Source organism: Microcaecilia unicolor, chromosome 7 (assembly GCF_901765095.1).
Source record: "Microcaecilia unicolor chromosome 7, aMicUni1.1, whole genome shotgun sequence".
In the NCBI taxonomy this organism is placed as follows: domain Eukaryota; kingdom Metazoa; phylum Chordata; class Amphibia; order Gymnophiona; family Siphonopidae; genus Microcaecilia; species Microcaecilia unicolor.
The window spans coordinates 209,816,260-209,832,101 of NC_044037.1; the positions used below are offsets into that span (position 1 = coordinate 209,816,260).

Sequence of the window (15,842 nt, forward strand, 5' to 3'; positions counted from 1 at the left end):
TTTCTACAGCTAGAGAACCCTGCTCAACCACCTTGCTGTTTTTGGTTTGGGAACACTCTGCTTCACCCTTTCTATGCAGTTTGGAAGGGTTGCTAATGAGTCACACTCTTCCTTCCTTGCAAGGGTTTATTACTACAGTTCCCAGAAGACTGTTTCCATTCAGCTTGCCTATTACTCCTTCCTGTCCTGTCCTCCCAGAACTTCCTTTCCACAGCTGGAAACACCTCCCAGCAAAGAACAGTGAGGCTTCTGTGTAAGGTAAGTTTCTCGTTCAGCCTTTTCATCTTTTCATGGGAGACAGTGGTCCACTCCATGTTTTCTCTCTGCTTTAGCCTTCTTTCAATGTGTCCCTCATGGACCTTGACAATCATAGCCTGTCACTGTATAAAAGTGCAGACCTCACAGCTTATCCTCAATAAAGCCACAGCACAATGGCTGAAACATCGGTTCCACTTACTCAGATGTGGCAGGACCCGGACAACTGCAACAATCATAACCCATATTGATAAGCTTTTTCTTAGTAATATAGCTATTGGCAAATAGAGCCCTCTTGGCCCAACTAGTCTCCTAACTGTCTTACGCAATGCCTAATTAGCCTAATCAATTTCTGGTCATTTCCCTCCCATGCCTTCAATCACACCTTCTTTGTCTTCCCTAAACATGCATGGATTCTGTTACCATTTTGAATTTATTAGTCCATTAGGTTGTATTAAACAGTAGCATATTTTCAGAAAGGATCATTCACAATCTCGTAGGGGTCCTTTTACTAAGATGCGCTGAAATATGACTTGCAGTAGTGTAGGCACGGGTTTTGAGGATGCACCAATCCATTCTTCAGTTTGCCTGTAAAAAAGGCCTTTTTAAAATTTTTGCTGAAAATGGACGTGCGGCAAAATCAAATTTGCTGCATGTCCATTTTGGGTCTGCGACCTTACCGCCAGCCATTGACCTAGTGGTAAAGTCTCTCACGGTAACCGGGTGGTAATGACCTACGCGTACCAAATGCCACTTGGCATGCATCCGATACACGCGGCCAAAAATAAAAATTCTTTTTCAGCCACGCGTGCCAAAAATGAAATTACTGCAAGAGCCACGCAGTAGCCATGCGGTAACTCCATTTTGGCGCTCATTGGGCTCGTGTAGATGCGTACGCAGCTTAGTAAAAAGGTTCCTTAATTTGGAAAGTTATTACATTGCATTAATTGGAATATGTATGTGAGTGGACGTAAGCTTATCAAACATAATTAACACTATTTTCTCCATACCTTTGCAGGCAATTATTGCAACAGAACCTGGGATGGTTGGTTATGTTGGGATGATGTCTCTGCTGGTATTGTGTCAATACAGCATTGCCCTGACTATTTTCAGGACTTTGACCCATTAGGTAATCCTTCATGGTTTAGAATTTAAATTTTGGAGGCAATTCTCATTTCAAAACTATTATCAGTGCAACAGGATATACTCAGTGTTTATTTGTTTGGATTTTTGTTGTTGTTACTAACTGATCTATTTTCAGTGAGATCAAGCTACACAGCACCAAGTAATTAAGCAGCTAGACCCAACATGGAAGCATGTTATCCCTTAAATTAAATAAACAGTTAAATTTATCTGTCTTAAATGTAGTGGCCTCAGAGGTGGAGCTTGATCGAGAAAGGGAAAGTAGGTACCAAAACTTAGATTCTGCTATAGGAGGATTAAATCTAACTCATTTTTGTGTTGAAGTAGCTGGAGGATGAAAAGATCTGGTGGATCCGGGGATGGAAGGTGGAGGGTGCCTGCAGGTCACCATTTTGTGACTGAGGAAAAAAAGGTGGCTAGCGGTCCCTTGATCATGAGACCAAGATGGAAGAGGGAAGGAGGGGAAATTCTGCAGGGCTAGTATGCCTCCATCAGCAGGATGTTTATTTGGGGGTGGGGGGAGGAAGTCAGTGTTCACAGTGTTCAAATATTGTGGCTGTGAAGCCTCATATTGTTTATTGGAGAGGGGGTTGGTCTTCAAATCATGATGGGTTATATAAAATATTTTCCAGCAGCTAGCATAGATATTACAGGGAAGATATTCAGCCCGTGGTGGTCAGCATTTTTTAAAATGCTGACAGCTGCAGCAGAATCAGCCCTAAATATTCAGTTCCAGGCCATGTCCAGGCACTGGCACTAGCACTGAATATCGGTGGCTAATTGGTGGGGCTGGGCGCTGGAGCTTATATGTGTCTGGGCCAATATTCAACCAGGGCCTGCATAAGACAGTTATGCGGGCCCCAGCTGAATATTGGCCATGCCCTACATAAATTTGCCTAGCTTTTCTAAGTGCAATACTGCAACCTGTTTTAGAATGAGGGAGTAACTTTAATCCAGTTGCAATGAGAATTCTATTCCATAACATGGGTAAAGTTGAAGCATTGGGGTTAAACCCTTTACATGAGGATAGCACTTGAAAAGAGGCTACCACACAAAAGTGTTAAAGTGTTTCGCACTATTTGTCCTGTCTGCGCTAAACCATGTGTTAATGAATTTTCAAAAATATTTTTGGGAGGGGGCATGGTTTGAGCAGAGGGTTTGCTTGTACTGATTAACCAGCTAACATATTTATACTTAATGTGCGCTAACTGGTTAATGCAGAGTTGATGTGGGAGCACTTACAGCCTCCTATTTAAGAAGCAGTAAGTGCTCCCGTGTTAACTCTAGGCAGGCACTGCGCACTAATGACAACATTAATGAACAACTGCAAAATAATAATAAAATTAATGTGAAAAGTACTGCAACAGATTTGAAGTTAATGAACAAGAAAATCCTGCATTAATCTGTATTAACCCCAAATCTTAACCACTCAACGTGGAGGAACACTCAGGCCCTATGAATGTCAACAAAAAGAGTCCAAATAGTAGGGTAGACAGGCTCTTCCGAAAAAAAAGGAAAGGATGCGCTTGTTCAAAAAAATGATCTTTATTTAAAGTCACCAAAAGACTCGACACATTTGCCGTGTTTTGGCGCTGAAGCACCTGCTTCAGGAGTCTTATGTTTGATGGTTATGCAAGGGTAAATGGTTTTTTAAAACCTTCGCTTAAGGTGGTGGACTCTGGTCCTAGGAAACTGAGGAACTGAGTTTGATTCCCACTTCAGGCACAGGCAGCTCCTTGTGACTCTGGGCAAGTCACTTAACTCTCCATTGCCCCATGTAAGCCGCATTGAGCCTGCCATGAGTGGGAAAGCGCAGGGTACAAATGTAACAAAAAAAATGCAACCATGGGCAAATTATGGCTATCCAAGGTGTAAGGCAAACACTTTCAACAAATGTCAGCATAAGCCTTATGCTTTAGATAACCATAATTTGCCCACAGTTGCATTTGGTTTTAAAACACCATTTACCTTTGCATAACCATCAAACATAAGACTCCTGAAGCAGATGCTTTGGCACCGAAACATGGCAGCTGTGTTGAGTCTTTGGTGACTTTATATAGAGATCATTTTTTAAACAATCATTTCCCTATTTTGAAAGAGCCAGCTTACCCTACTCTTTGAACCCCAATTCTTAACATACTTTAGTAAAAAGGCCCCCCTGGGTACAGAATTAATTACATACTTTTCTTATGTATATTTTCTAAATTAAATCTAACCTTCCTTTCTTACCTGGAGACAGCTACTTTCTTTCTTCTTTATTACATTGTTAACTAACAAATCTTTTGTCATCTTTTCAAATCTTTAGATTGTTATTTTAAAAAAGACCTCTCTTAAACTGATATCATTAAAGGGTCATTTTATTCACTTGCTTTTACTAAGGTTATTTTTGTTCATGTTACGTGCTTTTTTTTTTCCATTTAAAGAAAAAGTGACTAAGAAATGTGAATCAAATGGACTCTGGTTCCAACATCCTGAAAGCAATAGGACCTGGACAAATTACACGCTGTGCAATTTGTATACAAAAGAAAAACTGAAGGTAGGAAATAATTGTATTACCATTTCATGTCCACTTAGCCCTTTGGTGATTACTAGGGCAACTTTGCTTGATAAGAATAAAATAAATAAATAAAGTGTTGAGAATAGGAGGCACCATGTGCCGATCAGTAACATTTCTATAGAGAAGCCATTTTGTTTAAATGAAAACTTCGACAGTCTAAAACCCAGATTCAACAGTCCTAAGGGTGGCTGATATGATCTTTATGTAAATAAGAACTATTTAAAAGTGCAAATTGTTGGAAAAGAAAAAGAAGCAGAGGCTCTAGCAACAGGCAAAGGAGCACTTTGTGTGCACTGGAACAATAATTGTATAAATGGGCTTTAAAAATTAAACCAAAGCTTTTAGAAGATGTTGTCATAATGTACTCTCCTGTTCTTTGGTTGTAAGTGACTTAGCTGTTGAAATCCAATGTATTGTGTAGACTTTTCATGAATAGTCACTAAATAGGTACCTGCCATTCATTGTCAGCCTGTTACTTTGACAGTCTTTTCAATATCAAGACTCAAATAGTAAAACACACTGAATGTGGAGCTCCATGTAAACAATATACCTTTATATGACTGGTATTGTTAGGATGTTGGTTAAATTGGACAGCTTTATTATATAGTCCACCAATTATAACCTGTCACAGGTGAAATGACTTGCTAAAGGTCTCTACTAACCAATTCAAGGTGAATAAATTTCTTAGATAATTATGTTTGATCTGCCTAACTGTGAAAACTTACATTTTTGCATGAATCAAGCTCAGGATAAGTTTATTCCTCGAGTAGGCAGGACTCAATCTTCTTCAAAATACAGGAAGTGCATTAAGACATGGATAATTAATCCATTTATCTTTCTGTGGATTTTCAGTCAAACATTTTGTTAAGTATTTTCCACATGTAAGGTATATTTTACATATAGAAAATTGCTATTACCAAAATGTGTGGGGGTATAGATTCATCAAAAGTAGGCTGTTTCAAAACGTGTGCGTACTTATAGAATACTGGGTCAGCACTCCCAATTTGGGCACTAGCGTTTACACCAGGTTTCAGCAGGCATAAGTCTGCTGTCCAACGTTAGGTTTTAGGAATCGGCACCAATCACTGATCTGTAAAGAGCATGCTCCCTTTATAGAATCATGGTTGGTGCCATTTTTTTCAGCTTACAGTTTTGATATAAAATTCCCCTCTAAAAGCTAGATTCTATATATAGTGCCTGAAAAATCCACGCAGAAAGAAATTACGCCTAGGCGTATTCTCTAAAGTACACCTACATTTTATAGAATAGGCTTAAAGTTCCACACTGTATATAGAATACGCCGTACGGCTCTCCACATGACTAAATTTGGTCACTTCCATTTAGGCCTCATTTTATTTGGTGTAAATCTGATGCCTAAGTTAGATGCAGAGCGGGTGTATTCTATAATAATGTTCATAGATTGTAGAAATGCCCACACCCCGCCCCCTTTTCAACTATGCAACTTAGAATTTAGGCGCACCATGTTCTAGAATACACTTAACAAGTTGTGCACGTAAATCTCAATTATTTCCAATTAGTGCTGTTAATTCCTTGTTAACATCCAATTAACAGCTCTGATGGGCTAGTTAACCAATTAAGGGGTCCTTTTACTAAACCGCATAAATGTCTAAGCGTGCCCAATGTGCACCAAAATGGAGTTACCACCCAGCTACCACGTGGCTCTGGCGGTAATTTCATTTTTGGCGCGTCCGATACACACGTCTGAAAAATTATTGTTATTTTCAGTCGCACGTATTGGATGCACACCAAGTGGCATTTGACGCACCCAGGTCATTACCGCCAATTACCACGTGAGACCTTAACGCAAGGCCAATGGCTGGTGGTAAGGTCTCAGACCCAAAATGGATGCACAGCAATTTTCATTTTGCTGCATGTCCATTTTTGGCAAAAATTTTAAAAAAGCATTTTTTACAGGTGCGCTGAAAAATGATTCTGCACGCATCCAAAATACGTGTCCACATTATCGCAGACCATTTCTCAATACGCCTTTGTAAAAGGGCCCCTCAGTTATGTGCATTGTTAATACACTTCGATATCTGTACGGAAATTAAGGAATGATATATAGAATTTGGGCTAAGTAAGTACTGTCCATTGAAATTCTTTCTCTCTCCTGCTGAGTTTAATGAAAAGCTAGAGCTATTGTTTTGTGCTTCCTGCTTGAATGCAGGTACTGCAGTGACAGTGATAAATGTAGAATATATCTTTGTTTTTTCACCTGTCAACTGATGTCATTTTCAAATTGGATTTTACAATTACTTTTTTCAGATTTATGACATTTTTTGTTTTCCTTTGGCCTTAAAACAAAACTTTGACATTTTCCTTTAAATGCTTTCATTTAGAATACTGCATTGTTATTGTTAGAGAGAAAGCTAGTTTAGAATATTTTTCCTTCGATTTTTTTTGTCCCTGATCTATTCCTTTATGTTTTGTCTTGTCTCTGACCCTGTGCCCCTTCATCCCCTCTTTTCTTTCTTTGTTATCCTCACTTCTTGAGGGTTATTAGATCATCTAATAAAATGTTAAATGTTGTACCAACCTTTTATACAGTAAGGCTTCAGCAGTATCAGGCCTCTATATTTTATATTATTGGCCCTAAATTATAGAATTTTGGAATTCCCTTCCATATAATGTAAGAACAATTCAGAACATGGGACAGTTAAAAAAAAGAACTGAAAACCTTACTATTTCAGCCACCATATAGATTAAACTGATTCATAACAGTTGAATGCCTATCCTGCTTATTTTCGAAGGAGAAGGGCAGCCATCTTCCGACACAAATCAGGAGATGGGCGCCCTTCTCCTAAGGGCAGCCAAATCGGTATAATCGAAAGCCGATTTTAGCCGCCCTCAACTGCTTTCTGTCGCAGGACCAGCCAGAGTTCAAGGGGACGTTTCGGCAGTGTACTGAAGGCGGGATGGGGGCATGGTTAAGAGATGGCCGCCCTCGGCCGATAATGGAAAAAAGAAGGGCGGCCCTGACAAGCATTTGGCCGACTTTACTTGGTCCATTTATTTTCAGGACCAAGCCTCAAAAAGGTGCCCAAACTGACCAGATGACCACCAGAGGGAATCGGGGATGACCTCCCCATACTCCCCCAGTGGTCACCAACCCCCTCCCACCCTAAAAAAATTTTAAAACATTTTTTGCCAGCCTCTATGCCAGCCTCAAATGTCATACCCAGCTCCATGACAGCAGTATGCAGGTCCCTGGAGCAGTTTTAGTGGGTGCAGTACACTTCAGGCAGGCGGACCCAGGTCCATCCCCCCCTACCTGTTACACTTGTGATGGTAAGTGCTGAACCCTCCAACCCCCCCAAACCCACTGTACCCACATGTAGGTGCCCCCCTTCACCCATAAGGGCTATGGTAGTGGTGTACAATTGTGGGTAGTGGGTTTTGGGGGGGATTTGGGGGGCTCAGCACCCAAGGGAAGGGAGCTATGTACCTGGGATCAATTAATAAAGTCCACTGCAGTGCCCCCTAGGGTGTCCGCTTGGTGTCCTGGCATGTGAGGGGGACCAGTGCATTATAAATGCTGGCTCCTCCCATGACCAAATGCCGTGGATTTGGCCGTTTTTGAGATGGCCGGCCTCGGTTTCCATTATTGGCGAAAACCAAAGCCGGCCATCTCTAAGGGCGGCCATCTCTAAGGTCGACCCAAATGGCGAGATTTGGTCGTCCCCGACCGTATTATTGAAATGAAAGATGGCCGCCTATCTTGTTTCGATAATACAGTCGGGGACGCTTCTTTACGGTTCCATCCCTAGAGATGGGTGCCCTTATAGATGGGCACCCCCGTTCAATTATGCCCCTCCACGTTTACAAAGCAGCACTATGGGTGTGCTAGCGTTTTTAAAGCGCATAAATGTTTTACGCACGTTAAATGCTAACTTGCCCATAGAAATGTATAGGCGTGTTAGCGTTTAATGCTTCTTAAGTTTACAGGCGCTTTAAAAACACTAACGCACCTTAGTAAACGTACCCCAAAATGTGATATTGGAACTGATTTATAATTAGATCTGAGATGTTTACCACCAGGATGCTGAAGGGTTAATTGCTATAAATATAATTTTTTATTATGATGATGGAGATTTGATGTTGATTGTCTATCGGATATGTATTATGTATGTTGTGCTTTAAATTATGTGTGTTTGATTGCTCTCTGCCAAGAATTTTGAGATTTTTTAAAATTCTATTCGTTATAAGAAAATCTAATAAAAATGTTGGCTTTGGCAAGTTGTCCCTAAATGTTTTAGCATGTAGCATATAAAACAAGGTTGTATTTAATTACATGTCTGTCACTGTTAATTCCAAATCTGTCACTGTTAACAGAGAGCACTCAATTTATTCTACCTGACGATCATAGGACATGGACTATCAATTGCATCACTGCTTATCTCACTTGGCATTTTCTTTTACTTCAAGTAAGTATATTTTTTTAATGGGTTTAATTTTTCTACAGGACAGAAAAGATAGCAATTGCTTATGGATTCTTATCTTGAGGCTCTTTTTACTAAAGTATGCTAAGCAGTTAGTATGTAACTCCTAGCACATACAGTGGTGGAAATAAGTATTTGATCCCTTGCTGATTTTGTAAGTTTGCCCACTGACAAAGACATGAGCAGCCCATAATTGAAGGGTAGGTTATTGGTAACAGTGAGAGATAGCACATCACAAATTAAATCCGGAAAATCACATTGTGGAAAGTATATGAATTTATTTGCATTCTGCAGAGGGAAATAAGTATTTAATCCCTCTGGCAAACAAGACCTAATACTTGGTGGCAAAACCCTTGTTGGCAAGCACAGCAGTCAGACGTCTTCTGTAGTTGATGATGAGGTTTGCACACATGTCAGGAGGAATTTTGGTCCACTCCTCTTTGCAGATCATCTCTAAATCATTAAGAGTTCTGGGCTGTCGCTTGGCAACTCGCAGCTTCAGCTCCCTCCATAAGTTTTCAATGGGATTAAGGTCTGGTGACTGGCTAGGCCACTCCATGACCCTAATGTGCTTCTTCCTGAGCCACTCCTTTGTTGCCTTGGCTGTATGTTTTGGGTCATTGTCGTGCTGGAAGACCCAGCCACGACCCATTTTTAAGGCCCTGGCGGAGGGAAGGAGGTTGTCACTCAGAATTGTACGGTACATGGCCCCATCCATTCTCCCATTGATGCGGTGAAGTAGTCATGTGCCCTTAGCAGAGAAACACCCCCAAAACATAACATTTCCACCTCCATGCTTGACAGTGGGGACGGTGTTCTTTGGGTCATAGGCAGCATTTCTCTTCCTCCAAACACGGCGAGTTGAGTTCATGCCAAAGAGCTCAATTTTTGTCTCATCTGACCACAGCACCTTCTCCCAATCACTCTCGGCATCATCCAGGTGTTCACTGGCAAACTTCAGACGGGCCGTCACATGTGCCTTCCGGAGCAGGGGGACCTTGCGGGCACTGCAGGATTGCAATCCGTTATGTCGTAATGTGTTACCAATGGTTTTCGTGGTGACAGTGGTCCCAGCTGCCTTGAGATCATTGACAAGTTCCCCCCTTGTAGTTGTAGGCTGATTTCTAACCTTCCTCATGATCAAGGATACCCCACGAGGTGAGATTTTGCGTGGAGCCCCAGATCTTTGTCGATTGACAGTCATTTTGTACTTCTTCCATTTTCTTACTATGGCACCAACAGTTGTCTCCTTCTCGCCCAGCGTCTTACTGATGGTTTTGTAGCCCATTCCAGCCTTGTGCAGGTGTATGATCTTGTCCCTGACATCCTTAGACAGCTCCTTGCTCTTGGCCATTTTGTAGAGGTTAGAGTCTGACTGATTCACTGAGTCTGTGGACAGGTGTCTTTCATACAGGTGACCATTGCCGACAGCTGTCTGTCATGCAGGTAACGAGTTGATTTGGAGCATCTACCTGGTCTGTAGGGGCCAGATCTCTTACTGGTTGGTGGGGGATCAAATACTTATTTCCCTCTGCAGAATGCAAATAAATTCATATACTTTCCACAATGTGATTTTCCGGATTTAATTTGTGATGTGCTATCTCTCACTGTTACCAATAACCTACCCTTCAATTATGGGCTGCTCATGTCTTTGTCAGTGGGCAAACTTACAAAATCAGCAAGGGATCAAATACTTATTTCCACCACTGTAGCTGTGGTAACCATTTTTACACTAGCATGACAGTTGTTTAGCCTGTTCTGCTGCAGGAAACGGATGGGTTATAGACGGGGAATGGGCTTGGTCACCTACCACACACTGTCACTGGTGCAGAGAGGATGGATGCACTCCCACCTCCTAAATATGAGGCAATAAGTGCATCTGTGCTCTTGCTACGCTTGTATGAAAGTTCTGGAACTTGGCATCTACACTTTCATATCAGAAGAACCAAAACTGGCAGTTACACAGTTATTATACCAGTGGTTCCAAAACCTGGTCCTGGAGGTACCAGTCAAGGTATCCACAATGAATATTCATGAAAGTGATTTGCATGCACTACCTCCACTGCATGCAAATCTCTCTCATGAATATTGAGTGTGCATATCCTGAAAACCTGACTGGCTGAGGTGCCTCCAGGATTAGGCTTGAGAACCGCTGCACTATACTATAAGGACTCGCATCAGTATTATAGTTTGTAACTAGAAGGGGGGCATATAATTGGAGGAGCATGTGTGGGCTATGGGCGTGTCTCCAACTTATGCACGTAAAATATAGATTACTATAAGTCAAGCGCTTTGTATGGTGCACTTAGGCGTACTTATTTACACCTGCTAATTCGGATTTACACTAGTATCAAGGAGGTTTTATGAAAGGAGACCACTGGTTAGTTTTACCAGGACCTTCGAGAGCATCAGATTATATTCCTGCCGGAGTGAAAGAGGGAAAGTATTGCTCAAGGATGGGGCTAAAAAGAAAAAAGCTGTCTTCCTAGTGGATTCCCATCTTGCCCTGGTAAAACTAGCTGGTGCTCATTAATTGAGCATAAGAGGTATGTAGGAGCATAGGGTATGATCAGAGAAGCTAGATAGGCTAGGAGGCCAGTGTGTTGTACTTTGCAAGTAAGAGAATCTTGTAATTACCACACAGTAATTTTGAGCAGTTACTGAGTGATACGTGCATTTAGGGGCCCTTTTACTAAGGTGCTCCAAAAAATGGCCTGCGCTGCTGTAGGCGTATGTTTTGGGCGCGATCAGGTCCATTTTTCAGCACGCCTGCAAAAAAGTTCTTTTTTGTGGCCGAAAATGGACATGCGGCAAAATTAAATTCAACTCACTTCCATTTTCAGCCTGAGACCTTACCGCCACCCATGGACTTAGCAGTAAGGTCTCATGCATTAACTGGGTGGTAATCTTCAGCGCATGTACACTACTACTATTATTACTACTATTTAGCATTTCTATAGCGCTACAAGGCATACGCAGCGCTGCACAAACATAGAAGAAAGACAGTCCCTGCTCAAAGAGCTTACAATCTAGTAGACAAAAAATAAATAAAGTAAGCAAATCAAATCAATTAATGTGAACGGGAAGGAAGAGAGGAGGGTAGGTGGAGGCGAGTGGTTACAAGTGGTTACGAGTCAAAAACAATGTTAAAGAGGTGGGCTTTCAGTCTAGATTTAAAGGTGGCCAAGGATGGGGCAAGACGTAGGGGCTCAGGAAGTTTATTCCAGGCGTAGGGTGCAGCGAGACAGAAGGCGCTGAGTTGGCAGTAGTGGAGAAGGGAACAGATAAGAAGGATTTATCCATGGAGCGGAGTGCACGGGAAGGGGTGTAGGGATGGACGAGTGTGGAGAGATACTGGGGAGCAGCAGAGTGAGTACATTTATAGGTTAGTAGAAGAAGTTTGAACAGGATGCGAAAACGGATAGGGAGCCAGTGAAGGGTCTTGAGGAGAGGGGTAGTATGAGTAAAGCGACCCTGGCGGAAGATGAGACGGGCAGCAGAGTTTTGAACCGACTGGAGAGGGGAGAAGTGACTAAGTGGGAGGCCAGCAAGAAGCTGCTGATTACTGCCGGGTTAGCACTACGTGGTAGAAAATTTCTACCGCGTGTTTTGGACACGCTTCAAAAATGAATTTACCGCCCAGGGCATGTTGTAGCCAGGTGGTAGTTCCAATTTGACGCAAGTTGTAAGCTCGTAGGTGTCTATGTGCCTTAGTTTTTTTTTTTATGAAGAGTGAGGCCTCTTGAATTGTGAAGACATAAGTTGTAGTTGTATTTATTTATTTGTTACAATTGTACCCCGCATTTTCCCACCTATTTGCAGGCTCAATGTGGCTTACATAGTACCGTAGAGGCGTTTGCCACTTTGGTTGATAGCAGATGCAAAGTTATATTGTGGTCAGATGAGGTAGGTGTGGATCAGGCATCATGGGGTCGAAGGAAGTGAAGATTATAAATTGTCCAGTACGATCATTAGTTATGCTGTGTTGCTGGGTGCTGGGGTTTATGTTGGATCGGTGGGATAGGCCTTTTTGAAGAGGTGAGTTTTGAGTGATTTCCTGAAATTTAAGTGGTCACGGATTGTTCTCACAGTATTTGGGAGTTCGTTCCATAGTTGTGCGCTTATGTAGAAGAAGCTGGATGCGTAAATTGTTTTGTATCGTAATCCTTTACAATTTGGATAATGTAGGTTTAGGTATGATTGTGATGATCTGATTCTGTTTCTGGTTGGTAAATCTATTAGGTCTGTCATGCATCCTGGTACTGCGCCGTACTATGTACATGGCATGGTGTCCACATGATTAAAAAAAAAACAACAAGAAGTCTTAAATTCCTTTGCCAACCTTGTTTGCATACCTTCTCCTCAGCTTTATGGTAATCAGTGAAAAAACCTTGATGTGTAACCTTTGTGTTCCATGGTCCCATAAACTTCTCTGTGGATTTGGAATGCATTTGGTCAGTTAGCTGATGTAGTAGACCACAGGTGACAAGGGCATTGCAGAATCCTCAGGAGAAAACTGTACTCCAGCCTGTTATTTTTCTCCAAAAATGCAGACCAAACAGTTGTTCCATTCTTGGGACATGCTCAGACATACTGCAGTAACTGCCAAATTAGCATTCACTAATCCATGCAGTAAACTATATATATATATATAGAGAGAGAGAGAGAGAGAGAGAGACATGTCAGGGGGGGGCATGGGAGTTTCTGTGCTAAACAGTAGTACATCCACATTTGCATTTGCTAACTGGTTAGTGCAAAAATACCGTGTGAGCCCAACCAACCTACAAAATGGGTGGCGGTAAGTGCTGACACAAATTTTTTTAAATGGCCAAGCTCTAATATCACTTCATACACAAACTGTAGCACAGGTACAAAGAAGAAGTTCCAACCATACACTGTGCACAATATTATATACTAGCCGTTAAGCCCGTAACAACGGGCTAGTTTTTTGTTTTCCTATGCCCCCCCCCCCCCCCGGGTCCACCAACCCTGCTCTCTCCCCTGCCCTCCCCCCAACGTGTTTCCCTCAGTTCTGCCCCCTCCTTCCCTCCCTGCTCCCTCCTCCTCCGATTTACATGCCCATGTCCAAGCCCTCCTCCCTATTGGGCTGTACTGCTGGTGGAGGCGGGGCTTGGACTTCTACACTCTTAGCATTCTGAGTGAATCTTGTAGTGTTAACATGATCAGTATTTCCTCAGATTTTTTTCTGTTTCAAGGGTTTTAATTTTTTTAATTGGAGGAAAAAAGACCTCAGAAGCCTACCGTGCTCAGTGCCGCAGCACAGACAGTTTTTAGCACTAAATAGGTACACAGCTCGATCAAGGGTGAACAAACCTCCGTTTTTTTTTCTTTTTTCTTTGCAATTAAAATATCAAAATAGAACTTCTTTTATCAAGCACAAATAGCCAGCACTTAACTTCTTGCAGCAATCCGGACGGGGACCCGTTTCGCCACCAACTTTTTCAAGGGAACTGCCTGCTCTTATCTTGTGCCTGTACCCCATCTTCCATTATCTCAGCAGCATACAATACTTATGGGGTCCTTACCAGGCTGCAGGAAAAAGGGCCCTGTACTAGTGATGGGGGCTGTTTTTCTCGAGAACCAAAGCCCTTTTTACTGCAGCAGCTAAAAAAAACCCCAGACACACATGGCCTTGCAGTAAGAGAACTCTTCCTGCATAGCCATGCAGCAGGGAGCCTTAACCGTCACCCACTGAGGTGGCGATAAGGGCTCCCCCGCTAATCTGGTGGTAACCAGGCAGCATGCAACGATGCCTGATTACTTCCGGGTTACCGCTGCACAAGTCATTTCTGGGGGAAGGGGTTCTTTTTTTCCCAGAAATGGTGCGTGCTTGGGGCAGGACTACCATCGGTGGCCACGTTGGGTCGGTGGTAGTCCCAGAAGAGCAAACGATAAGCCCGCATTAGGGTTACAGCCACCCTGTAAAAGGGCCCCTTTATGCATTGTATCAAGTACTGATCATATAAGTGTTTTAATTATTGACCTGCTAGATTATATAGTTTTGAGCTCTAACCACTAAACTACATTTGCTATCATAAAAATGCATCTAAATGATGAACAGTCATCGTCCAGGTAAGCTGTAAAAGTGTTTCACTTTTTTGGTTTAGCTGATATTGGATAAAACATATTGGGCAAGGTTTGGGTTTTTTTTTTTTTTTTGCCTTTTTTCATTAAGACACTATCAGGAAATTGCTTGGTAGTTTCTTGCTTCATAATATTACAGGAAATCCTTCTTTTGTCTTTTTATAGGAGCCTCAGCTGTCAGAGGATTACCCTGCACAAAAACTTGTTCTTCTCCTTTGTTTGCAATTCCATCGTCACAATCATCTGGCTAACTGCAGTAGCAAACAACCAGACATTAGTTGCTAGAAACCCAGTAAGTGACAACTAGATTCATTTTAAAGTTCCATTTCTTACATGTTTAGTGAAACAAATGCCTTGATAAGTTCTTGTAAGGATTAATGTAACAGTAAATCTAATAAGGTGAAGATTCAGCAGAACAGATGCCTCATAAAGGTATATCGATGTTAGCCCTATCCCCCTAATTCTAGAAATGGCACACACTGTTGGGGGGGGGCCCTATTATTAAGCCGGGGCAAAAAGTGGCTTTTGGTAGTGTGAGCACGTCTTTTTGGGCATGGAGCGAGCCAGTTTTTGCCGCATCCTGGGGAAAGGGCCTTTTTTTTTAAGGGAGTCAAAAATGGACGTGCGGCAAAATAAAAATCAGTGTGTGTCAATTTTCAGCTTGAGACCTTACCGACACCCATTGACTTAGCGGTAAGATGTCATGCGCTACCCGGGCAGTAGGCATGCAGCGTGCACCCACTGAAGCATCATGTGGTAGAAAATAGAAAATATTTTCCACCACGTTTTCGGCGTGCACCAAATTCAGAATTACCGCCTAGGGCATGCAGTAGCCGGGCGGTAATACTGACTTGGCACTCACTGAAAGGGCGTAGGCCCTTATGCACCTTTGTAAAAGGGCCCCTAACCTGCTTATTTTCGAAAGAGAAAAACGCCTATAGTGCGACCTAAATCGGGAGATAGACGTTTGTCTCGCAAAGGCGCCCAAATTGGTATAATCGAAAGCCGATTTTGGGCATTTCCAACTGCACTCCGTCGCGGAAACGAATAAAGTTGACGGGGGCGTGTCGGAGGCATGGTGGGGGCGGAACTGGGGCGTGGTTATCAGCTGAGGAGAGATGGGCGTCTTTAGCTGATAATTGAAAAAAAAGGCGTTTTTACCGCGATTTTGGGTCACTTTTTTTGGACCCTTTTTTTTCACGAACAAGTCCCAAAAAAGTGCTCCAGCTGCCCAGATGACCAGTGGAAGGAATCGGGGATGACCTCCCCGGACTCCCCCAGTGGTCATTAACCCCCTCCCACCAAAAAAACCCCACTTTACA

At 42.4% G+C, this 15,842-nt stretch overlaps 1 protein-coding gene across 1 annotated transcript in view; it reads left to right on the plus strand.

The window, feature by feature from the left end:
* CALCRL (calcitonin receptor like receptor) overlaps positions 1-15,842 on the plus strand; it is a 227,785-nt gene that overhangs the window by 166,266 nt on the left and 45,677 nt on the right. The window contains exons 4-7 of the mRNA XM_030209336.1: positions 1,274-1,384; positions 3,822-3,934; positions 8,309-8,400; positions 14,686-14,812. Of these exons, the coding sequence (XP_030065196.1) occupies positions 1,274-1,384; positions 3,822-3,934; positions 8,309-8,400; positions 14,686-14,812 (443 nt within the window). The remainder of the gene's footprint in view (positions 1-1,273; positions 1,385-3,821; positions 3,935-8,308; positions 8,401-14,685; positions 14,813-15,842) is intronic.